Raw genomic sequence first — 25,932 nt, 5'->3', positions numbered from 1 at the left:
AATGAATCTAAAATATATGAAAGTCTAATGTTTATCAGTACATTACAGAAAATTATGAACTTTATCACAATATGCTAATTTTTTTAGAAGGACCTGTATATATATTCATTACAAGGCAAAGACAAATGCTGCAAGATGATCTTCAAGAAAAGCTACACAATGCAAAGAAATGATTGATCTTTACCTAAAAGCCAAATGGACTTATAAATGACCTGTTACCTTTGTATCATTACACCCCAGCAGCTCACCCCTTCTTTTTCCTTTAGGGGCGCCACATCGGTCGTGTACAGATGCAGGCAAAAAGGAACTCAGAAGCCTTATGCAGTCAAAATGCTGAAGAAAACTGTAAGTTGACACTTTATGTAGAAACCTTATAATCAATTATTCTGAAGGATGAAAATAAATTTGTTTTAATAAGTCGACTAAAGATTATGCATAATCTAGAGGTAAATGGTAATCGTGACTGAAGCTTTGTGTGTGAATATTCTCATATACCAGAAGTCAATTCTTCAAATCATTTAAAGAGGTTTTCCGGGATTTTAATATTGATTCAAGTGTATAGGAACAAGCCGTCCCATTAAGGTGAATATAATTACACCTGCTAGACGTTGCGATGTTGACAGCCAGCAGGTAAACAATGAAGGGAAGGCAACGCTGGCACGGCACACGGCCTTCTCTTCAGCCAGCTGATCGACCAGGGTGCCTGGTGTCGGACCCCCGCCGATCTGACATTGATGAACTATCCTGAGGATGTCATCAATATAAAAATTCATGAGAACCCCTTTAATGATAGATATATTACAGATTCTAGCCATCTAAGCCATATTCTGCACAGATTGATGTCCAAAGCTAAATGATTAACATTGTGCTTTTTGTAGAAAGGTCAACTGAAAAAAACTCTAAAATGTCAGAAATATGAACAATAATGGCAAACACTGTCACATCATCCCTGGAAATGCTGGGTTTGGTTTAAAGGGGTTCTTTGGGAATTTGATATTGATGGCTTATCCTGAGGATAGGCCATCCATATCAAACTCCTGGATAATCCCTTTAAAGAATATAAATTGGTTGTCTGGCCAATATTTCCAGGGAAAAATAAAAACAAGGAATAACAAAGTATCAGAAAAATTAGGAATAAGGAGCATTACTCACCTCCATCGATACCCCACTGCTGCTCTGGACATCGCTGCTCTTCACTTCCAGGTCCCAGCTTGGCTGAAGCAGGTCATTGCTAAGGCTAGTGACTGGCTAAATGGGCCTTTCCAGCTATTGCAGGGACTGGAGCAGCATTGGAATGGCAACTGTGTGGGAATGGTAAAGGTAATGCTTATTTTTATTTTTGCAATTTTTTGGCCCATTTTGAACAAGATTAGTTCACTCAGAAAACCCCTTTAAACGGGCTCAGAATGATGTAAGAAATTTTTTTAAAAGTCAGAGCTAACTGACTCCCAACTATACAAACAATATGATTTCTAAGGCCCCTTTCACATGGGTGAGAATTCCGTGAGGGTGCAATGCGTGAGGTGAACGCATTGCACCCGCACTGAATCCGGACCCATTCACTTCAATAGGGCTGTGTACATGAGCAGTGATTTTCACGCATCACTTGTGCGTTGTGTGAAAATCGCAGCAAGCTCTATATTGTGCCCCTTAGAAGTGAATGGGGCTGCGTGATAATCGCAAGCATCCGCAAGCAAGTGCGGATGCGGTGCGATTTTCACGCATTGTTGCTAGGAGACGATCGGGATGTGGACCCGATCTTTATTATTTTCCCTTATAACATGGTTGCAAGGGAAAATAATAGCATTCTTAATACAGTATGCTTATCCATGGTGATGGACCATGTGATGGACCATGTGATGAGTGCAATTATGTCATCAAAGGTCCTTTAGCCAGGTCCTGAAGAAAGTAGAAAGAAGAGGCGATCTGCTATATTGACCAAGTGGATAGGGTGAGTTAAATTTGTTTATTATTTTTAACCCCTCAATGGACTTTTTACTATGCACTCTGTATTAAGAATGCTATTATTTTCCTTTATAACCATGTTATAAGGAAAGATTATAAAACCTACAGAACACCAAACCCAAACCCGAACTTCTGTGAAGAAGTACGGGTTCGGGATTGGGTACCAAACATGCCGATTTTTCTCACGCACGTGCAAAACGCATTAAAACGCTTTGCACTCGCGCAGAAAAATAGTTTTCCCGCAACGCACCCGCATCTTGTCCGACCCTCACACGCGACACCCGTGTGAAAGAGGCCTAAATGGACTAAAGTAAACATGCATGGAAACCTTCTTTAAATGTAGGCCGAGTTCACACTTCAGTTATTTCCATCAGTTATTGTGAGCCAATACCGGTAGTGAAGCCTCCACAGAGATCAGGTGTAATGGAACACCTGTTCTGTGTTCTGGACCAGCACCTGGTTTTGGCTCATAATGGCTGATGGAAATAACTGATCAAATAACTGAAGTGTGAACTTGGTCTTAGGCAGCCCTCCAATCATCATGTCTGGCCCTGTCAATTAAAATGCAGAGGGTGTGGCAGTTGCAGACAGACTAGAGCCTCTAGGAGTAATAACAACGCCCCCGTTGCTCCTAGAGGCTCATTTGCATATATTAAAACATCATTTTTCTCATCAATGCAGGCAGGGCCGTCTTTAAGATTGATTGGACCCTGGGCAAAAATTTACTTGGGCCCCCTGGATCCCGCCTTCCCACACCTTAGCAGGCAATCACACAGTGAATGACTGTAGATACTTCCAGTTCTGAAGACTCCAGCGGCTCAGGATCAGTGCTCTGGGCTCAGGCTGGAAGTGGGCACCGCTCTGCAGGAAGGAGACCAGGGCTCGGCTCACCCTAGTGTTGCAGTGCACCCCAGCACAGTATGCAGTATAGCACCCTATAGTATACAGCACCACACAGTATGCAGTATAGCACCCCACACTATACAGTACCCCACACAGTATACAGACCCACACACAGTATACAGACCCCCACACAGTATACAGGCCCCCCCACACTATACAAGCCCCCCACACTATACAGCCCCCCCCCCACAGTATACAGGCCCCCACACAGTATACAGCCCCCCACACAGTATATAGCCCACCACTAGAGTTGAGCGAACACCTGGATGTTCGGGTTCGAGAAGTTCGGCCGAACATCCCGGAAATGTTCGGGTTCGGGATCCGAACCCGATCCGAACTTCGTCCCGAACCCGAACCCCATTGAAGTCAATGGGGACCCGAACTTTTCGGCACTAAAACGGCTGTAAAACAGCCCAGGAAAGGGCTAGAGGGCTGCAAAAGGCAGCAACATGTAGGTAAATCCCCTGCAAACAAATGTGGATAGGGAAATTGATTAAAATAAAAATTAAATAAATAAAAATTAACCAAAATCAATTGGAGAGAGGTTCCATAGCAGAGAATCTGGCTTCCCGTCACCCACCACTGGAACAGTCCATTCTCAGATATTTAGGCCCCGGCACCCAGGCAGAGGAGAGAGGTCCCGTAACAGACAATCTGGCTTCATGTCAGCAGAGAATCAGTCTTCATGTCATAGCAGAGAATCAGGCTTCACGTCACCCACCACTGTAAGAGTCCATTTTCATAAATTTAGGCCCAGCACCCAGGCAGAGGAGAGAGGTCCCGTAACAGACAATCTGGCTTCATGTCAGCAGAGAATCAGTCTTCATATCATAGCAGAGAATCTGGCTTCCCGTTACCCACCACTGGAACAGTCCATTCTCAGATATTTAGGCCCCGGCACCCAGGCAGAGGAGAGAGGTCCCGTAACAGACAATCTGGCTTCATGTCAGCAGAGAATCAGTCTTCATATCATAGCAGAGAATCAGGCTTCACGTCAGCCACCACTGCAACAGTCCATTGTCATAAATTCAGGCCCAGCACCCAGGCAGAGGAGAGAGGTCCCGTAACAGACAATCTGGCTTCATGTCAGCAGAGAATCAGTCTGCATGTCATAGCAGAGAATGAGGCTTCACGTCACCCACCACTGCAACAGTCCATTTTCATAAATTTAGGCCCAGCACCCAGGCAGAGGAGAGAGGTCCCGTAACAGAGGATCTGGCTTCATGTCACCAGAGAATCAGTCTGCATGTCATAGCAGAGAATCAGGCTTCACGTCACCCACCACTGCAACAGTCCATTTTCATAAATTTAGGCCCAGCACCCAGGCAGAGGAGAGAGGTCCCGTAACAGAGGATCTGGCTTCATGTCACCAGAGAATCAGTCTGCATGTCATAGCAGAGAATCAGGCTTCACGTCAGCCACCACTGCAACAATCCATTGGCATATATTTAGGCCTAGCACACAGGCAGAGGAGAGAGGTCCCGTAACAGACAATCTGGCTTCATGTCAGCAGAGAATCAGTCTTCATATCATAGCAGAGAATCAGGCTTCACGTCAGCCACCAATGCAACAGTCCATTGTCAGATATTTAGGCCCAGCACCCAGGCAGAGGAGAGAGGTCCCGTAACAGAGGATCTGGCTTCATGTCAGCAGAGAATCAGTCTTCATGTCATAGCAGAGAATCAGGCTTCACGTCACCCACCACTGTAAGAGTCCATTTTCATAAATTTAGGCCCAGCACCCAGGCAGAGGAGAGAGGTCCCGTAACAGACGATCTGGCTTCATGTCAGCAGAGAATCAGTCTGCATGTCATAGCAGAGAATGAGGCTTCACGTCACCCACCACTGCAACAGTCCATTTTCATAAATTTAGGCCCAGCACCCAGGCAGAGGAGAGAGGTCCCGTAACAGAGGATCTGGCTTCATGTCACCAGAGAATCAGTCTGCATGTCATAGCAGAGAATCAGGCTTCACGTCACCCACCACTGCAACAGTCCATTGTCATAAATTCAGGCCCAGCACCCAGGCAGAGGAGAGAGGTCCCGTAACAGACAATCTGGCTTCATGTCACCAGAGAATCAGTCTGCATGTCATAGCAGAGAATGAGGCTTCACGTCAGCCACCACTGCAACAATCCATTGGCATATATTTAGGCCTAGCACACAGGCAGAGGAGAGGTTCATTCAACTTTGGGTAGCCTTGCAATATAATGGTAAAATGAAAATAAAAATAGGATTGAATGAGGAAGTGCCCTGGAGTCCAATAATATATGGTTATGGGGAGGTAGTTAATGTCTAATCTGGACAAGGGACGGACAGGTCCTGTGGGATCCATGCCTGGTTCATTTTTATGAACGTCAGCTTGTCCACATTGGCTGTAGACAGGCGGCTGCGTTTGTCTGTAATGACGCCCCCTGCCGTGCTGAATACACGTTCAGACAAAACGCTGGCTGCCGGGCAGGCCAGCACCTCCAAGGCATAAAAGGCTAGCTCTGGCCACGTGGACAATTTAGAGACCCAGAAGTTGAATGGGGCCGAACCATCAGTCAGTACGTGGAGGGGTGTGCACACGTACTGTTCCACCATGTTAGTGAAATGTTGCCTCCTGCTAACACGTTGCGTATCAGGTGGTGGTGCAGTTAGCTGTGGCGTGTTGACAAAAGTTTTCCACATCTCTGCCATGCTAACCCTGCCCTCAGAGGAGCTGGCCGTGACACAGCTGCCTTGGCGACCTCTTGCTCCTCCTCTGCCTTGGCCTTGGGCTTCCACTTGTTCCCCTGTGACATTTGGGAATGCTCTCAGTAGCGCGTCTACCAACGTGCGCTTGTACTCGCGCATCTTCCTATCACGCTCCAGTGCAGGAAGTAAGGTGGGCACATTGTCTTTGTAGCGTGGATCCAGCAGGGTGGCAACCCAGTAGTCCGCACAGGTTAAAATGTGGGCAACTCTGCTGTCGTTGCGCAGGCACTGCAGCATGTAGTCGCTCATGTGTGCCAGGCTGCCCAGGGGTAAGGACAAGCTGTCCTCTGTGGGAGGCGTATCGTCATCGTCCTGCCTTTCCCCCCAGCCACGCACCAGTGATGGACCCGAGCTGCGTTGGGTGCCACCCCGCTGTGACCATGCTTCATCCTCATCCTCCTCCACCTCCTCCTCATCCTCGTCCTCCTCGTCCTCCAGTAGTGGGCCCTGGCTGGCCACATTTGTACCTGGCCTCTGCTGTTGCCAAAAACCTCCCTCTGAGTCACTTCGAAGAGACTGGCCTGAAAGTGCTAAAAATGACCCCTCTTCCTCCTCCTCCTCCTCCTCCTCCTGGGCCACCTCCTCTTCCATCATCGCCCTAAGTGTTTTCTCAAGGAGACATAGAAGTGGTATTGTAACGCTGATAACGGTGTCATCGCCACTGGCCATGTTGGTGGAGTACTCGAAACAGCGCAACAGGGCACACAGGTCTCGCATGGAGGCCCAGTCATTGGTGGTGAAGTGGTGCTGTTCTGTAGTGCGACTGACCCGTGCGTGCTGCAGCTGAAACTCCACTATGGCCTGCTGCTGCTCGCACAGTCTGTCCAGCATGTGCAAGGTGGAGTTCCACCTGGTGGGCACGTCGCATATGAGGCGGTGAGCGGGAAGGCCGAAGTTACGCTGTAGCGCAGACAGGCGAGCAGCGGCAGGATGTGAACGCCGGAAGCGCGAACAGACGGCCCGCACTTTATGCAGCAGCTCTGACATGTCGGGGTAGTTGTGAATGAACTTCTGCACCACCAAATTCAGCACATGCGCCAAGCAAGGGATGTGCGTCAAATTGGCTAGTCCCAGAGCTGCAACGAGATTTCGCCCATTATCACACACCACCAGGCCGGGCTTGAGGCTCACCGGCAGCAACCACTCGTCGGTCTGTTGTTCAATACCCCGCCACAACTCCTGTGCGGTGTGGGGCCTGTCCCCCAAACATATGAGTTTCAGAATGGCCTGCTGACGTTTACCCCGGGCTGTGCTGAAGTTGGTGGTGAAGGTGTGTGGCTGACTGGATGAGCAGGTGGAAGAAGAGGAGGAGGAAGCCGAGAAGGAGGAGGTGGCAACAGGAGGCAAAGAATGTTGCCCTGCGATCCTTGGCGGCGGAAGGACGTGCGCCAAACAGCTCTCCGCCTGGGGCCCAGCTGCCACTACATTTACCCAGTGTGCAGTTAGGGAGATATAGCGTCCCTGGCCGTGCTTACTGGTCCACGTATCTGTGGTTAGGTGGACCTTGCTACAGATGGCGTTGCGCAGTGCACACTTGATTTTATCGGATACTTGGTTGTGCAGGGAAGGCACGGCTCTCTTGGAGAAGTAGTGCCGGCTGGGAACAACATACTGTGGGACAGCAAGCGACATGAGCTGTTTGAAGCTGTCTGTGTCCACCAGCCTAAATGACAGCATTTCATAGGCCAGTAGTTTAGAAATGCTGGCATTCAGGGCCAGGGATCGAGGGTGGCTAGGTGGGAATTTACGCTTTCTATCAAATGTTTGTGAGATGGAGAGCTGAACGCTGGCGTGTGACATGGTTGAGACGCTTGGTGACGGAGGTGGTGGTGGTGGTGTTGGTGGTACATCCCCTGTTTGCTGGGCGGCAGGTGCCAACGTTCCTCCAGAGGCGGAGGAAGAGGCCGAGGCGGCAGCAGCAGAATAGGCCGAGGCGGCAGCAGCAGAAGAGGTAGCAGGGGGAGCCTGAGTGACTTCCTTGGTTTTAAGGTGTTTACTCCACTGCAGTTCATGCTTTGCATGCAGGTGCCTGGTCATGCAGGTTGTGCTCAGGTTCAGAACGTTAATGCCTCGCTTCAGGCTCTGATGGCACAGCGTGCAAACCACTCGGGTCTTGTCGTCAGCACATTGTTTGAAGAAGTGCCATGCCAGGGAACTCCTTGAAGCTGCCTTTGGGGTGCTCGGTCCCAGATGGCGGCGGTCAGTAGCAGGCGGAGTCTCTTGGCGGCGGGTGTTCTGCTTTTGCCCACTGCTCCCTCTTTTGCTACGCTGTTGGCTCGGTCTCACCACTGCCTCTTCCTCCGAACTGTGAAAGTCAGTGGCACGACCTTCATTCCATGTGGGGTCTAGGACCTCATCGTCCCCTGCATCGTCTTCCACCCAGTCTTGATCCCTGACCTCCTGTTCAGTCTGCACACTGCAGAAAGACGCAGCAGTTGGCACCTGTGTTTCGTCATCATCAGAGACATGCTGAGGTGGTATTCCCATGTCCTCATCATCAGGAAACATAAGTGGTTGTGCGTCAGTGCATTCTATGTCTTTCACCGCTGGGGAAGGGCTAGGTGGATGCCCTTGGGAAACCCTGCCAGCGGAGTCTTCAAACAGCATAAGAGACTGCTGCATAACTTGAGGCTGAGACAGTTTCCCTGGTATGCATGGGGGTGATGTGACAGACTGATGGGGTTGGTTTTCAGGCGCCATCTGTGCGCTTTCTGCAGAAGACTGGGTGGGAGATAATGTGAACGTGCTGGATCCACTGTCGGCCACCCAATTGACTAATGCCTGTACCTGCTCAGGCCTTACCATCCTTAGAACGGCATTGGGCCCCACCATATATCGCTGTAAATTCTGGCGGCTACTGGGACCTGAGGTAGTTGGTACACTAGGACGTGTGGATGTGGCAGAACGGCCACGTCCTCTCCCAGCACCAGAGGGTCCACTAACACCACCACGACCATGTCCACGTCCGCGTCCCTTACTAGATGTTTTTCTCATTGTTATGGTTCACCACAACAACAAATATATTATTTGGCCCAATGTATTGTATTCAAATTCAGCGGGATATAAATTTGAGGCCTAGTATTTAGGCGCTGGGTGACCGGTATGGATTTAGTGACAGAATTAGACTTGGAAATGCACAGAAGCGTGTGTGTGAAGTTATTCTGAATGACCCTATGTGCACCTTGAATATTATATACCCTTTTTGGGATAGATTTCAAATAGCTCTGATATAGCAGGAACCACTAAATTATGAAATTGCTAAATTGGGAATTGTATTTCAACCCAGAACAAAAAATGTGCTTTGACGGACACTAAATATCTTGCCCAGCAACAACAGTACAGCGGTAACGAGAGATTTAGCAGGATATAAATTTGAGGCCTAGTATTTAGGCGCTGGGTGACAGGTATGGGTTTAGTGACAGAATTAGACTTGGAAATACACAGTAGCGGGTGTGTGTGAAGTTATTCTGAATGACCCAATGTGCACCTTGAATATTATATACCCTTTTAGGGATAGATTTCAAATAGCTCTGATATAGCAGAAACCACTAAATTATGAAATTGCTAAATTGGGAATTGTATTTCAACCCAGAACAAAAAATGTGCTTTGACGGACACTAAATATCTTGCCCAGCAACAACAGTACAGCGGTAACGAGAGATTTAGCAGGATATAAATTTGAGGCCTAGTATTTAGGCGCTGGGTGACAGGTATGGGTTTAGTGACAGAATTAGACTTGGAAATACACAGTAGCGGGTGTGTGTGAAGTTATTCTGAATGACCCAATGTGCACCTTGAATATTATATACCCTTTTAGGGATAGATTTCAAATAGCTCTGATATAGCAGAAACCACTAAATTATGAAATTGCTAAATTGGGAATTGTATTTCAACCCAGAACAAAAAATGTGCTTTGACGGACACTAAATATCTTGCCCAGCAACAACAGTACAGCGGTAACGAGAGATTTAGCAGGATATAAATTTGAGGCCTAGTATTTAGGCGCTGGGTGACAGGTATGGGTTTAGTGACAGAATTAGACTTGAAAATACACAGTAGCGGGTGTGTGTGAAGTTATTCTGAATGACCCAATGTGCACCTTGAATATTATATACCCTTTTAGGGATAGATTTCAAATAGCTCTGATATAGCAGAAACCACTAAATTATGAAATTGCTAAATTGGGAATTGTATTTCAACCCAGAACAAAAAATGTGCTTTGACGGACACTAAATATCTTGCCCAGCAACAACAGTACAGCGGTAACGAGAGATTTAGCAGGATATAAATTTGAGGCCTAGTATTTAGGCGCTGGGTGACAGGTATGGGTTTAGTGACAGAATTAGACTTGAAAATACACAGTAGCGGGTGTGTGTGAAGTTATTCTGAATGACCCAATGTGCACCTTGAATATTATATACCCTTTTAGGGATAGATTTCAAATAGCTCTGATATAGCAGAAACCACTAAATTATGAAATTGCTAAATTGGGAATTGTACTTCAACCCAGAACAAAAAATGTGCTTTGACGGACACTAAATATCTTTCCAAGCAACAACAGTACAGCGGTAACGAGAGATTTAGCAGGATATAAATTTGAGGCCTAGTATTTAGGCGCTGGGTGACAGGTATGGGTTTAGTGACAGAATTAGACTTGGAAATACACAGTAGCGTGTGTGTGTGAAGTTATTCTGAATGACCCAATGTGCACCTTGAATATTATATACCCTTTTAGGGATAGATTTCAAATAGCTCTGATATAGCAGAAACCACTAAATTATGAAATTGCTAAATTGGGAATTGTACTTCAACCCAGAACAAAAAATGTGCTTTGACGGACACTAAATAACTTTCCCAGCTACAACAGGACAGCGGTAACGAGAGATTTAGCGGGATATAAATTTGAGGCCTAGTATTTAGGCGCTGGGTGACAGGTATGGGTTTAGTGACAGAATTAGACTTGGAAATACACAGTAGCGGGTGTGTGTGAAGTTATTCTGAATGACCCTATGTGCACCTTCAATATGATCTACCCTTTTAGGGATAGATTTCAAATAGCTCTGATATAGCAGAAACCACTAAATTATGAAATTGCTAAATTGGGAATTGTATTTCAACCCAGAACAAAAAATGTGCTTTGACGGACACTAAATAACTTTCCCAGCTACAACAGGACAGCGGTAACGAGAGATTTAGCAGGATATAAATTTGAGGCCTAGTATTTAGGCGCTGGGTGACAGGTATGGGTTTAGTGACAGAATTAGACTTGAAAATACACAGTAGCGGGTGTGTGTGAAGTTATTCTGAATGACCCAATGTGCACCTTGAATATTATATACCCTTTTAGGGATAGATTTCAAATAGCTCTGATATAGCAGAAACCACTAAATTATGAAATTGCTAAATTGGGAATTGTACTTCAACCCAGAACAAAAAATGTGCTTTGACGGACACTAAATAACTTTCCCAGCTACAACAGGACAGCGGTAACGAGAGATTTAGCAGGATATAAATTTGAGGCCTAGTATTTAGGCGCTGGGTGACAGGTATGGGTTTAGTGACAGAATTAGACTTGAAAATACACAGTAGCGGGTGTGTGTGAAGTTATTCTGAATGACCCAATGTGCACCTTGAATATTATATACCCTTTTAGGGATAGATTTCAAATAGCTCTGATATAGCAGAAACCACTAAATTATGAAATTGCTAAATTGGGAATTGTACTTCAACCCAGAACAAAAAATGTGCTTTGACGGACACTAAATAACTTTCCCAGCTACAACAGGACAGCGGTAACGAGAGATTTAGCGGGATATAAATTTGAGGCCTAGTATTTAGGCGCTGGGTGACCGGTATGGATTTAGTGACAGAATTAGACTGGGATATGGCCAAAAAATAACCACACTATTGCTGGTTAAATGCACTTGGTGACGGGCGCAGCTTGCCCCTGATGTAGTATATGGCCAAAAAATGAACAGACTATTGCTGGTTAAATGCACTTGGTGTCACAGCTTGACCAACCACACTACTGAGGGTTAAATGCACTTGGTGACGGGCGCAGCTTGCCCCTGATGTAGTATATGGCCAAAAAATAAACAGACTATTGCTGGTTAAATGCACTTGGTGTGACAGCTTCACCCTGATGTAGGCTTTAGCCAGAAAACAACCACACCATTGAGGGTTAAATGCACTTGGTGACAGGCGCAGCTTGCCCCTGATTTTGTATATGGCCAAAAAATGAACAGACTATTGCTGGTTAAATGCACTTGGTGTGACAGCTTCACCCTGATGTAGGCTTTAGCCAAAAAACAACCACACCATTGAGGGTTAAATGCACTTGGTGACAGGCGCAGCTTGCCCCTGATTTTGTATATGGCCAAAAAATGAACAGACTATTGCTGGTTAAATGCACTTGGTGTGACAGCTTCACCCTGATGTAGGCTTTAGCCAAAAAACAACCACACCATTGAGGGTTAAATGCACTTGGTGACAGGCGCAGCTTGCCCCTGATTTTGTATATGGCCAAAAAATGAACAGACTATTGCTGGTTAAATGCACTTGGTGTGACAGCTTCACCCTGATGTAGGCTTTAGCCAAAAAACAACCACACCATTGAGGGTTAAATGCACTTGGTGACAGGCGCAGCTTGCCCCTGATTTTGTATATGGCCAAAAAATGAACAGACTATTGCTGGTTAAATGCACTTGGTGTGACAGCTTCACCCTGATGTAGGCTTTAGCCAAAAAACAACCACACCATTGAGGGTTAAATGCACTTGGTCGCAGCTTGTGCTGGCGCACCACAAGACACAAAATGGCCGCCGATCACCCCAGAAAAATGTGACTGACAAACGGTCTGGGCAGCCTAAAAACAGTGAGCAATTGAGGATCAGCAGCTCAATGATCCACAGCTGCAGATCGATCAGTTAATCAAGTCCTTTGGAGGAGTTAATCTGCCTAATCTCGCCCTACTGTCGCAGCCGCAACCTCTCCCTACGCTAATCAGAGCAGAGTGACGGGCGGCGCTATGTGACTCCAGCTTAAATAGAGGCTGGGTCACATGGTGCTCTGGCCAATCACAGCCATGCCAATAGTAGGCATGGCTGTGATGGCCTCTTGGGGCAAGTAGTATGACGCTTGTTGATTGGCTGCTTTGCAGCCTTTCAAAAAGCGCCAAGAAAGCGTCACAAAAGCGCCAAGAAAGCGACGAACACCGAACCCGAACCCGGACTTTTACGAAAATGTCCGGGTTCGGGTCCGTGTCACGGACACCCCAAAATTCGGTACGAACCCGAACTATACAGTTCGAGTTCGCTCATCCCTACCCACCACACAGTATACAGCCCACCACACAGTATACAGCCCACCACACAGTATATAGCCCCCCCACAGTATACAGGCCCCCACACAGTATACAGACCACCACACAGTATACAGCCCACCACACAGTATACAGTCCCCCACAGTATACAGCACCCCACTATACAGTAGTTTACAGTATATTAACATAACAGCCCCTGTTACCTTTTTCTGATGTAATCTTCACACAAAAAAGCTCCACAGTTAACTTCTGCAACACTCCTGGTAGGACCTGTGATGACCTCATAGCCATGTGATCAGTAATTGCTAGGTTACTGGTCAGATGGTGATGATGTCATCTAAGGTCCTAGATCACAACTTTAACACAGTACGATGGCTGGACTCAGTTCCGGCAGGCATGGCAGCACCCCCTGTGTAGCTGACAGCCTGACACCCGGGGCAGTAGCTAGCAGGGCTCAAGAGGCAGCTGCCTTGGGCCCCCCAGGAGCAACTGGGCCCGGGGCAGCTGCCCCTTTTGCCCCTTGGTAAAGGCGGCCCTGAATGCGGGCGCATATGAACATGGGACCAACACAGATGCCTTAAGCTGCCAAGTGCACATGTAACAGGTCGGCCAGTGTCATAGGTACAAATCTGCTGACAGATATCCTTTAAGCTATTTATAATTTTCACATATAAACAGCTTGGATAATGATGTAATATTATTGCAGTATTTTGGCCATTAACTCTCTAGCTACACATCACTTGTCATCAATACAGTAATTTCCAATAGTGTGTGCTCATATTCACAAACAAGTATTTCTTAAAGTATATATTTCAAGAGACGCTAAATCTGTGTTGCAGTTACCAGCTCCATCCACCACACAATGGACTAAACGGTGTATTTCCAGAGCTACTCGGAAACAGCTAATAAGCAGGGGTGTGGGGTGCTGGACCTCCGAATATCAGCTATTGATGGCCTATCTTGAGAATACGCCTTAAATTTTTAGTTAAATCATTCCAAATATGTATGCACGCTTGATTTGCATACCTGGCTTAAATGTCGTGTCTCATGGCAGATGCTGGTAGCATATCCCTAGTATGATAGCAGCGTCTCTTTAGTGATAATCGGAGCACTGTGATCCCTGCCTATAGATAGACCTAAGAGGAAATTGCGCTAGAAATCTGCTGTGCCATGTTGTCTCCTGGCAGCTCCGCCCTGTTTTTTTCTGGGTTGCCACATATTTGGCTATTGACTGTAATGGGCCTACAAAAGAAAGCCAAGTGGAGTCAACAGGTAACAAGGTAGCACTGCACTTTCTTCAATTTTGCATGATGACATTGAGAGTATATCCTAGTGATGTGCAATAGCTTATCTAAAACGTCCCCTTTAAGTCATACTATAAACCATCGACTGTGGATAGAAACATCCATCCACCATTCAATAGTTTTACTTAAAATATATATATATACAAACCGGATTCCAAAAAAGTTGGGACACTATACAAATCGTGAATAAAAACTGAATGCAATGATGTGGAGGTGCCAACTTCTAATATTTTATTCAGAATAGAACATAAATTACGGAAAAAAGGTTTAAACTGAGAAAATGTACCATTTTAAGGGAAAAATATGTTGAATCAGAATTTCATGGTGTCAACAAATCCCCAAAAAGTTGGGACAAGGCCATTTTCACCACTGTGTGGCATCTCCCCTTCTTCTTACAACACTCAACAGACGTCTGGGGACCGAGGAGACCAGTTGCTCAAGTTTAGAAATAGGAATGCTCTCCCATTCTTGTCTAATACAGGCCTCTAACTGTTCAATCGTCTTGGGCCTTCTTTGTTGCACCTTCCTCTTTATGATGCGCCAAATGTTCTCTATAGATGAAAGATCTGGACTGCAGACTGGCCATTTCAGTACCCGGATCCTTCTCCTATGCAGCCATGATGTTGTGATTGATGCAGAATGTGGTCTGGCTTTATCTTGTTGAAAAATGCAGGTCTTCCCTGAAAGAGATGACGTCTGGAAGGGAGCATATGTTGTTCTAGAACCTGAATATATTTTTCTGCATTGATGGTGCCTTTCCAGACATGCAAGCTGCCCATGCCACACGCACTCATGCAACCCCATACCATCAGAGATGCAGGCTTCTGAACTGAGCATTGATAACAACTTGGGTTGTCCTTGTCCTCTTTGGTCCGGATGACATGGCGTCTCAGATTTCCAAAAAGAACTTCGAATCGTGACTCGTCTGACCACAGTACAGTCTTCCATTTTGCCACACTCCATTTTAAATGATCCCTGGCTCAGTGAAAACGCCTGAGCTTGAGGATCTTGCTTAGAAATGGCTTCTTTGCACTGTAGAGTTTCAGCTGGCAACGGCGGATGGCACGATGGATTGTGTTCACTGACAATGGATTCTGGAAGTATTCCTGAGCCCATTCTGTGATTTCCTTTACAGTAGCATTCCTGTTTGTGGTGCAGTGTCGTTTAAGGGTCCGGAGATCACGGGCATCCAGTATGGTTTTACGGCCTTGATCCTTACGCACAGAGATTGTTCCAGATTCTCTGAATCTTCGGATGATGTTATGCACAGTTGATGATGATAGATGCAAAGTCTTTGCGATTTTTCGCTGGGTAACACCTTTCTGATATTGCTCCACTATCTTTCTGCGCAACATAGTGGGAATTGGTGATCCTCTGCCCATCTTGGCTTCTGAGAGACACTGCCACTCTGAGAAGCTCTTTTTATACCCAATCGTGTTGCCAATTGACCTAATTAGTGTTAATTGGTCTTCCAGCTCTTCGTTATGCTCAAATTTACTTTTTCCAGCCTCTTATTGCTACTTGTCCCAACTTTTTGGGGATTTGTTGACACCGTAAAAATTTGAATCAACGTATTTTTCCTTTAAAATGATACATTTACTCGGATTAAACGTTTGATCTGTCATCTACGTTCTATTACAAATAAAATATTGACATTTGCCAGAGAGAGAGAGAGAGAGAGAGAAACAATATGCATAAAATACTGATTAACTTACTTTGTAAATTCCATACATTGCTTATCTTGCACTGTTGCTGTATTATATCCAGAGCTGTATTCAGATTTGGGTTGGTTGCTATTGGAAACAGTCAACAAGCCTGCTAATAGGCTCAACCTTGTGTTCCTTTGACTCTAATGGGGTACATATTCCTAGTACATCAAATTTCTTCATAGAGGATGGAATGAAGATGATCACCATGGAACAAACTGTGTGCAGATGCTGAGCCAGCAAAGATTTAAGCGCTGAAGCCTGCACAACCATGCTTGATTACAATGTAACCAAAATGAATATACAATGGCATATTTACAAAGTTACTATATAATTTACATGCATTTTCACTCTATGTAAACTATTTTTTAAAGCTGAACTTGGGTATTTTTCCAGCATAGAAATATTCATGTTTCTGCAGCAGTCTAGGGTTTCCAAGGGGCAGCAATGAGTCCATGGATGTATAAAATGGTAATTGCATACAGACAGCTTAGGGCTACTTGGCATCCTACACCAAGCAATGATGGAAGTTCCCAGCACATTTATTGAGAAGGGTAATGTTATTCAGTACATTAAGTGGTACTGGTGCATATTTCATAGGTGTCTCCTGTGAGCCCATGGTGTTGTCAGCTAGAGTATTACCATCTTGACCTCACATTGAAGAAGTGCAACATCAACACCAAGATCAATTTCAGGATGGCTCACCTATGTAAATCAAATTGGCCTGCACTAATATAGAGAAATAAATGAGATTTCTCTATGGAAGACCTGTGTAGGTTCATGTGTGGACACTAAATATTAATTATAATAATCATATGTCCAATCTCTCAGCTCAAGTGATACTAATATTAGCTCACAAAACCATTCTAAGCCAGACATCCCCTTTAAAGAGACACTTCTATCACAAAGGGGTATTTTTTAACTCAACATTTCTAGTACATAGAATATAATTTTTGTCTGTTTTATGTTTTCATTTCGGCAGGACTATAGCAACGAAAATAAAATACGCAATATTGTCCATCTGTAGCAATCAGCACAGAGAGATAAAGCTCATATATAAATAGGGAAACCCTTGTCAGTTTACTGCTGCTGTTTGAGAAAGATGTTATCTGTTAGCATAATAGTTGATTAGTGGAATTGGAATAACAGTATGATAATGCTATTGTTCTTTGATAAAGATGCCCACAAAAGAACATTATTAGTATAATGTGTGATGCTGTAATTGAGTCTTCCTTCTCTGGTCACTGTGAATGGTGACCAAAAAAGTCAAGCAAGACTGTTTGCCGGGCTAAAAGTCAAAGCAGAAAAAGAACTTAAAGAGCCAGGGGAGGAAGCAGTGTACAGAATATTCATATTATATTATATATGTTATAGGCTAACCTGTGATACATTTTTATTGTAATGTCCCTTCAAGTGAACAGGTTTGTCTGCAGTTCTCTGGGGAGAGTCATTCCGTAATTTTTGACTGACTGATTAGATATTTAAGTCCAGTGATTACAGTAAGACGTACCTGGCTGATGAGGCATAATAGGCCAATGTAAATGGTTGGAATGTTAAGCTACAAAGCAGCAAAATTATATATATATATATATATATATATATATATATATATAGTGACACAGTGAGAGGTTTGGTCTGGGAAAACGGGCATTTTTCCTCCTAGCATGGGCTTCTGGGCTGATTTACAGCCAGGTCAGATCAAATACCGGAGTGGATTTTAAATGCCGGATTTTTTCCACTTTGATGTCGGCCCTGTGCGGGTCACCGGTTTTTGTGACGCCCGACATCAATAGGGAGTTCATAGTACAGCTCGATGCCTCCGAAGTAGGCCTCGGTGCTGTACTGTCTCAGGAAGTCAACGGGGAGGAGCATCCCGTTGTCTTCCTCAGCCGTAAGCTCACCTCAGCAGAGACCAGGTACAGTATAGTGGAGAGAGAGTGCCTGGCTATCAAGTGGGCACTAGAATATCTCCGCTATAATTTATTGGGGAGAAAATTCCGCCTGGTGACTGACCGACCACTCCCCTTTCAAGTGGATGAGCCAGGCCAAGGACAGATAAGCCCTGATCACCCGATGGTTTCTCTCTCTACAAAACTTTAAGTTTTTGGCGGAACACAGGGCAGGCCGGTTACAGGGAAACTCGGATACCCTGTCCCGGGTACACTGTCTGACGTGTGCTCACTTCCTCAGGGTTGAACAAAGGGGGGGTATGTGACACAGTGAGAGGTTTGGTCTTGGAAAACAGGTATTTTCCTCCCAGCATGGGCTGCTGGGCTGATTTACAGCCAGATGAGGTCAAATACCGGACCGGATTTTAAATTCCGGTCCGAGTTTTGGCAGCACCTGGCTGTTCTTAAATTGGCAGCTGGGCTCAGAAGCCAGGTCTCTGTGCTGGGATCTGGGAGCCTTGTGTCTGGATTAAGGTTTGCTACCTGTTTGGCGTGAAAACAGGCTTGTGCTGCTGTCAGCAAGGATTCTTTGGGGCAGAATTGCCGCATGGTGTGAACTACCACCAACGCCGCAAGGTGACTTTTTGTTTGAATATGACTGTTTGTTTTGTCACTTGCCTAAAGTGTAAAATAAAACACTGAACTGTTTTGATTCAAAGAACTTGTTGTTGCCTCTATACTGCGTCCGCTAATCCTGTCTACCAGAGAGAGTCCCCACAATATATAAAATTTGAATTTCATGATCTTGAGAAAATCTATAAAAATGCAAACACCTTTAAGCTACCGTACTATAAGAAATAGCCAGGTTGTGAATTATACATTTGGAAACAGCATGAAGGAAGACTAACGTTAGCATTTTCGCTGTTGCAGAAAAGGCTTAATAGGAGTTGAGAATTTATTTGATAAAACATAATGAAGTGCTTAGTTCAAAACGTGGTAGGCTGAGAAGTCCTGTGGATATCTGCATTTATTCTTTTTGTGTGCTGGTCATACATTTGCCCTGGATTCATGGGTAGTAGATGTAATGAGATCTGCTGTGTGTTGTGTCATTTAAGTTTCAATTAAAAAACAGCCAGTCCTCTCTTATTTCTGTATACTAAACTAATAGACGGTAATAACCTTAGTGCAAGCATACCTACCACCTAGATGTCCTTGTCCTGGTAATGAAACCCAACGAGTGCAATTTGATTATAAGGAAAAATGGATAAGTCCAGTGAAAGCTAAGAAAATACTAAGTTTCATCTAGCATATAATAAAAAACAACAACCAAGAAACCCTGCACTGCCCTCTACACTCTACTGTCCACCACTTGGCTTCCCCTAATGATATGGCGGACTGTATCAAGCTGACCTGAGTACCCCGGGGTGACTTCAGCTATACATTTCTCCTCTTCACCCTTTATACTCATTTTTGCTGTATCTTTATCCAATGTCCTGTCTCCACCAATATTTGTTCTTACTGTTTTATTATAGAGACAGATTATGCCTGAATCCTTTACTTCTAAATGTAAGATAACATGATATTATAAAATAGCACGATCTAAAGGTTCCTTAACACAGAGCAGGCAATTATTAAGAACAAGCCATTCAATAATTGCCTGCTCATCAGAAGAGATAAGAGCTGCATTAAATGCAGCTATCATCTCCATCTCCTGTGTATGGGGAGCAGCGATCATTTCTGTCAGGCTCAGACTTGTCCACAGGGAAACAAGTGAATCCCGTAGGCCCCTGAGCCAAGGTGGGTCCCTACTCCCTCTGAACAACTGCCACATGGCACTGTACACTGATTATATTATATATACATAGGCAGTAGACAGCATCTCAACTAGCCTATCTCCATATGAACAAATGGGTAGATAATTTAACAAACTACCCAGATTATTGTTATAAATGCAATTGGGGGGCGCGGAAGACTTCTAGGCACAACGGCAGGCCAGCCAGTATGCTCTTTCTCCAGGACTTCTTGGTGTCATTGCATTGGCCCCATTATAAATGGTCTTGCTGATGCCTGTCACTGTGTGAGCATGGCTTCCTGGCTCAAACAGCTAAAAGGGCCCTAGACCAAGGCAGGAGCCAATTGGCTGGATACTTACAGAATCTCCAGGAAATGAACAGTCTGAGGCACCATCTAGGCAGCAGTCTAATCCTGAAAAAAACATATGTGTTTGCATAGTTAACAAGGAAGGAGGGGGGTGGGGGGCAGGTAACATTGTTTCTGGCCAGTAGGCCCCTTTTTACACAGCGCAATCTGAACGTTTGCTCATTCATTGGGTGATGAACAGCATCTTACACAGGACAGTTATCAGGAACGAGCATTCATAGGAATGCTCCTTCCTGATAATTGCCTCAATTGTCGTCCCACGTAAACAGACTGTATTCCCATGGTCATTTTTTTACTACAGTATGTGGTGTTTTCTCTTAACTTTTTGTTTTTTCATGTCACATTTGAAAAGTCAAGAAAATAACAGAAAAAAAACACCAACTCTACACCAGACTAGGGAACATAACTATCTTTCCTCTACACATAGAGGAAAGGATTCTTTATAGTAAGAGCGACTTTGATGAGTCCTGTCCCAAGACAGAGCAGATCTTTTAAAAAGGACCTAGACATTTATCACATGACAATGGCACTGAGAGTTACAAATACAGACCTCCCAAGTGTCCCTCTTTTGAAGGGACAGTACCTACTTTTGACCCTAGTCCCTCTGTGCTCCTTAAATGTCTATCTTTCTCATCTGAGGTATAGATTTGCATTATTACATTTAGAATATTGATCCAGAAAGTGTTTGGTTCCTATCTGTATTTTATAGCCCATCTTGTGTGCCCTAAAAAACCCTACCATCAGCTCAGCCGAGCAGAGGGGAGAAAGACACGGCCAGACACCTCAGGCAGCAGCTTATCAGTATTTATCAGTTATGATAAATAATAATAAATACTCAGTTTAGCTGAATATAATAAATGGAAGGTGCTACTGGGAATACACTGTATACAGCATATAATTAATTGAACCTTTAGGGTCCATTCACACATCCGCTAAATGGATTCGGATCCGTTCTGTTACGTTGTGGAACAGATCCGGACCCATTTATTTTCAATGGGGCCGGAAAAGATGCGGACAGCACACAGTGTGCTGTCCGTATCCGCACTTCCGTTCCACATCCGCAGTTCCGTTCTGCAAAAAATAGAACATGTCCTATTCTTGTCCGCAGACACGGACAAGAAAAGGCATTTCTATTAAAGTGCTGGCCATGTGCGGTCCGCAAAATGCAGAACGCACATGGCCGGTGTCCATGTTTTGAGAATGCGCAATAGGCGGACCGCAAAACACTTGCAGATGTGTGAATGGACCCATAATCCTAGTATTTAGGAAATAACACAGAAGGATACATAAATACTAAGTATTAAGATGAATGTGGCTTGAATAAGTGGAGAATGAAATGCCTAAGGGCTCATGCACATGACAGTATTTTGCGTTCAGTATACTGGACGTTTTTTGAGTTCAGTATGTGGAACATATACTGAACCATTCATTTCAATGGTTCAGCAAAAAATACTGAAGTGTCTGTGTGTGCATTCCGTTTCAGTATTTCCGTGCTGTTAAAAGATAGAACATGTCCTATTCTTGTCCGCAAATCACTGTGCTTGGCTCCATTCAAGTCATTGGGTCTGCAAAAAAAAAAAACGGAACACATACGGAAATGCATCCGTATGTCTTCCTTATCCGTTCTGTTTTTGTTGAACCATCTATTGAAAATGTTATGCCCAGCCCAATTTTTTCTATGTAATTACTGTATATGGAATACGGAAAAACGGAAAGGAAATGGAAACACAACGGAAACAAAAAAAAAACAACGGATGCGTAAAAAACGGAACGCAAAACACTAAAAAAGCAATACTGTCGTGTGCATGAGACCCTAAGGCTACTTTCATACTAGCGTTTTTGCTGGATCCGGCAGGGTTCAGCAAAAATGCTTCCATTACTGATGATACAACCATCTGCATCCGTTATGAATGGATCCAGTTGAATTATCTTTAACATACCCAAGACGGATCCGTCATGAACTCCATTGAAAGTGAATAGGGGACTTTTCTATTGTGTCAGAATGTGACAGAGAAAACAGATCCTTCCCTATTGACTTGCATTGTGGGTCATGATGGATCCGTTTTGCTCCGCATCCCAGGACGGAAAGTATAAGAACGGAACGGAATGCATTTTGGAGCATTCCGTTCTGTTCAGTTACATTTCATCCCCATTGACAATGAAAGGGGACAAAACAGAAGCATTTTTTTCCGGTATTGAGACCTTATGACGGATCTCAATACCGGAAAATATTAACACTAGTGTGAAAGTAGCCTTAGTCCCTGTTCATGCGCAGTAAGGAAGAAATGAACACATTGCATCCAAGTACCAGGGCATGCATAGTCAGCGGTCTAAGAATAGGCAGTTCTATGGTGGTGCCGGCCGGGTGTATTGTGGATTCGCAATACACTACGTACATGTGAATGCACCCTAAAGGACACATCTCTTGAGCTGTGATAGGGAGAGAGCTGTAGCAGAAAGGACACTCCATCTGAGCTGTAACATAAATTTGGGGCACACGGATTAGCAACTTTCAATTCAGAATACTTTCATCTGGAATAATTTAAGGTGGATCAGGATCCAGCTTCCAAGAATACATTCGCCAGGTCACAGATAAGAAAACTGCTGAAGAAGGTCCTTGTGGACCGAAACGTTCAGTACATATAAAGTGGTCATTTCACTGGATCATGAACTTTGGATGTGGAACTGTTTAATAAAATTATTCTAAATTGCAAACTTCAAATCTGTGTGGCGCAAATTTATGTTACATATAAATGGATGACTAGTCCTTTTCTGGCACCGGTACCAAATAGTGTGCGGAACTCCACTTTACTACAGTTTAGTCTACCTGAGCTGTAATAGGGAGAGAGCTGCAGCAGAAAAGACACCGCTCATGAGCTGCCAGCCTGAAGAAAGTTCAGCAGATCATTTGGAACAATTAATGAGCAGATGTGAGCTCTTTGTTAGGGCTCATGCACAGGACTGTATGTCTTTTAGAGTCTGCAAAAAGCAGATCCGCAAAAAATACAGATGACGTCCGTGTACATTCCGTATTTTGGCCCCTAATAGAACAGTCCAATCCTTGCCCATAATGCGGACAATAAAAGAACATGTTCTATTTTTTTAAGACATATGGAAAACTTCCATTTTTTTATAAATGAATGGTTCCGCATACGGCACCCCAAAAAAACGGAACTGACACAGAAACAAAATACGTTGAGTCCTTAGAAAGGGATTGTCATGTACTATATGATGTTTGATTTTCAATTTTTACATTAATCATAGGATAACCCTTTTAAGCTAGCGGCCACCACCATTCCTACAGCTGTGGTTTCTGCATATGGTAATGGCAACCAGCTTGGGACAGTCTAAACTAAAGACCAAGTGTCTATTCACCTTTTTATATGAGCGTGACGCTTCCAAACATCTAAAAACAAACTTGTTCAATTTTGTGTGTCTACAGAAGCTGTTACATATATATTTGCAAATCAAACAAATTACATGGAAACAGCTCTTTTTAGATTGCCTTTGTTATTCCAGTTACGAAAATTTGGAGCTGTGTGCCGATACTGTTTCTAAGGAAGTAAGTATAATGACATGAAATGGAAAATGGAAAGCAGCTGGAAGTGCCTTAATAATACCAATGAAGAACATTGCAGCATATGAAAAATCTCATTCCTGATTGCTTTGGTTTGCAGGATAGCCAACACAATTGTAATTCTGATCTCGTAAAAGCTTATACAATGTATCTAACTCCTTCCTTGAGTACTTTAATCATGCAATGCTATGTCTTCTGAATTGTGTATCAAGAGGTTTCTGTCTATGGTACTGCCGATTATACATATTTTGTGTTGAATGTAGTGTTAAAGGGCGTCTGTTTCCAGGTTCATGCTGCCCTGTTTGAGGACAGCATAAAATAATGAGAGAGATTGATGAGCGTCAAGGGTCACTTACCTTTTTTGTGCTATAATTTTCTTTAGATCTCTGTTGGCCAACTTTTGCTGTTCCCAAGCACCGGAGTCTTTTCAAAGTAATGCATGTGCTTGGGAGTCACCATATTCATGAGCTCCTGGGTGCCCGGTGTCCTCACCCACACTGATTGGCAGCTTTCTCCCTATTCAGAGTATAGAAAGAAATCTGGCGTTCTTCCATATTTTGTTCCAGTGTTTGGCTGGACCCCAGTGAAACACTGGGACAAAATAGGTATTAGTGTCCCAAATCAACCTGCTTATCAGACAATTATCATCAAAAACTAATTGAGAGGAATTTATCGTGCCCTGCACACCAGAGTTCTGCCTCCAAAAAGTTGCAGAATAGGGGTTTTGCAACTTTTTGGGTCACGCGCAAAAATGTTGCGACTGCATTTTTACACCACGCCAGTTTTGAAATAGGAGTGGGAAAGTGTTTGCTGTTAGCTATGTTAATGAGTCTCACTCCAGATTTAGACTTTAGTTGCCAAAAAGTCCCAAAGTCACTACAGCAGGAGGGTGGCGTAGAAGAAATGGAGTAGCATTACTAGACAGAAGAGGTAGGTTTAAAGCTGCACTGGATTTAACAAACACCATGCAACATTTGATAAATTTGGTGCAACTTGGCCAGTTTTGGTTGACTTCTACAATACTGACCCAGATTTGCTAATCGTAAAGATAGCATAAGCTTAGCGAATCCAGAGGTGCACCACATTTATCACGGGGGCTCAGGCTGAATGATAAATGTGGTGCCGGGAGAGACACTTTTCTCTATCTCTATTACCAACTATTGGTTGGCAGAGTCTGAGACAAATTTCTATACCCGAATTTAGCCAAAATTACGGCGCAAAATGGTGCATCTTAGGCCTCCCCCCTTTCCAGTGAAACTCCACCCACTTTCCAGTAAGCACCACCCATTGGCAAGCATGTTGGAAAAATGTAGAAACCCTAGAGGCACTTTATTTTACATTAGAAAATCTGGGTCACTGACTTCAAATATTACCCTCATGATAAATTCCCTCCAAAGCGGAGTCCTGTGAATGCATTTTACTGCTGGTTTGTGGGCGCACATCATCACAATGCAAATGAGTATGGCGATAAAAATGACATCACTGGACTCAGCGTCACTTACACTATACTCCACTTACTCTAGTTGGGGAGGGGTGTTTTGAAGCTGACAGATTCCCTTTAGGTAAGTGTATAATTGTTTTGTTGATGTGATGATGCCTTTATATTGGCATTTAGTTCAGGGTTTATATTTCCAGATGCATTTTTCCACCAGTATAAAAAAATTTATTTAAAAAAAGTTTTTTCTGTGTTAGGCTGGGTTCACACCAGTACCACAAACCCTGATGTGGAAGCACCAAAGCCATCAAATGTCAGTAACAAATTGTGCCTGAGGAAATCATTGACTATAATGGGATGATTGGGTTTCCGCTGCTCTATATTGTCTGTAATTTTGATGGAATCTGTGACAGACGCTCCTAAAAGAGCCTCTGATGCAGATGTGAACACTGCCTAAAACTGTTAACATTTTTCACAAAAGTCTAGTTGGCAAACCTATCACCAGCATAACAGCTCAACAAGGGTTTTCCTGGAGTCCTGAGTGTTCTGTAGGGACATGGGTCATGGGACCAGTTACGCGACTGAGAGGAATGCCAGCGCTCAACTACTCACTGCATTATCTATGAATACGAGTGGCCTTGGCTGAAATGCACGAGCTCTACATGTTGTGATAATGTTAGCGATAATTGTCTGAAGATGTGCAGCTCTATTGTGTATGCTCAATGATGACTCTTGTTGCTACATGTGTTGTTCACAGTCTTCTTGTACCTTCCTACCAGGTAGATAAGAAAATTGTAAGAACGGAAATTGGGGTCCTTCTACGTCTATCACATCCGAATATTGTAAGTGAGACATTATTCTAATTAAACTATTGCAAAATAAATCTGGTTAAAATGTCAGTTAGATGAACGGGTTTCAGACTCAACCAGAGCTGAG

At 44.1% G+C, this 25,932-nt stretch overlaps 1 protein-coding gene across 1 annotated transcript in view; it reads left to right on the top strand.

Moving 5' to 3' along the window:
* CAMK4 (calcium/calmodulin dependent protein kinase IV) overlaps positions 1-25,932 on the top strand; it is a 274,385-nt gene that overhangs the window by 116,431 nt on the left and 132,022 nt on the right. Inside the window, exons 2-3 of the mRNA XM_044291226.1 lie at positions 267-345; positions 25,776-25,838. Of these exons, the coding sequence (XP_044147161.1) occupies positions 267-345; positions 25,776-25,838 (142 nt within the window). The remainder of the gene's footprint in view (positions 1-266; positions 346-25,775; positions 25,839-25,932) is intronic.

This window comes from Bufo gargarizans, chromosome 1, assembly GCF_014858855.1.
Source record: "Bufo gargarizans isolate SCDJY-AF-19 chromosome 1, ASM1485885v1, whole genome shotgun sequence".
NCBI lineage: Eukaryota > Metazoa > Chordata > Amphibia > Anura > Bufonidae > Bufo > Bufo gargarizans.
Note: the sequence above shows the minus strand (reverse complement) of the source record. Positions and strands in the feature narration are given on the sequence as shown.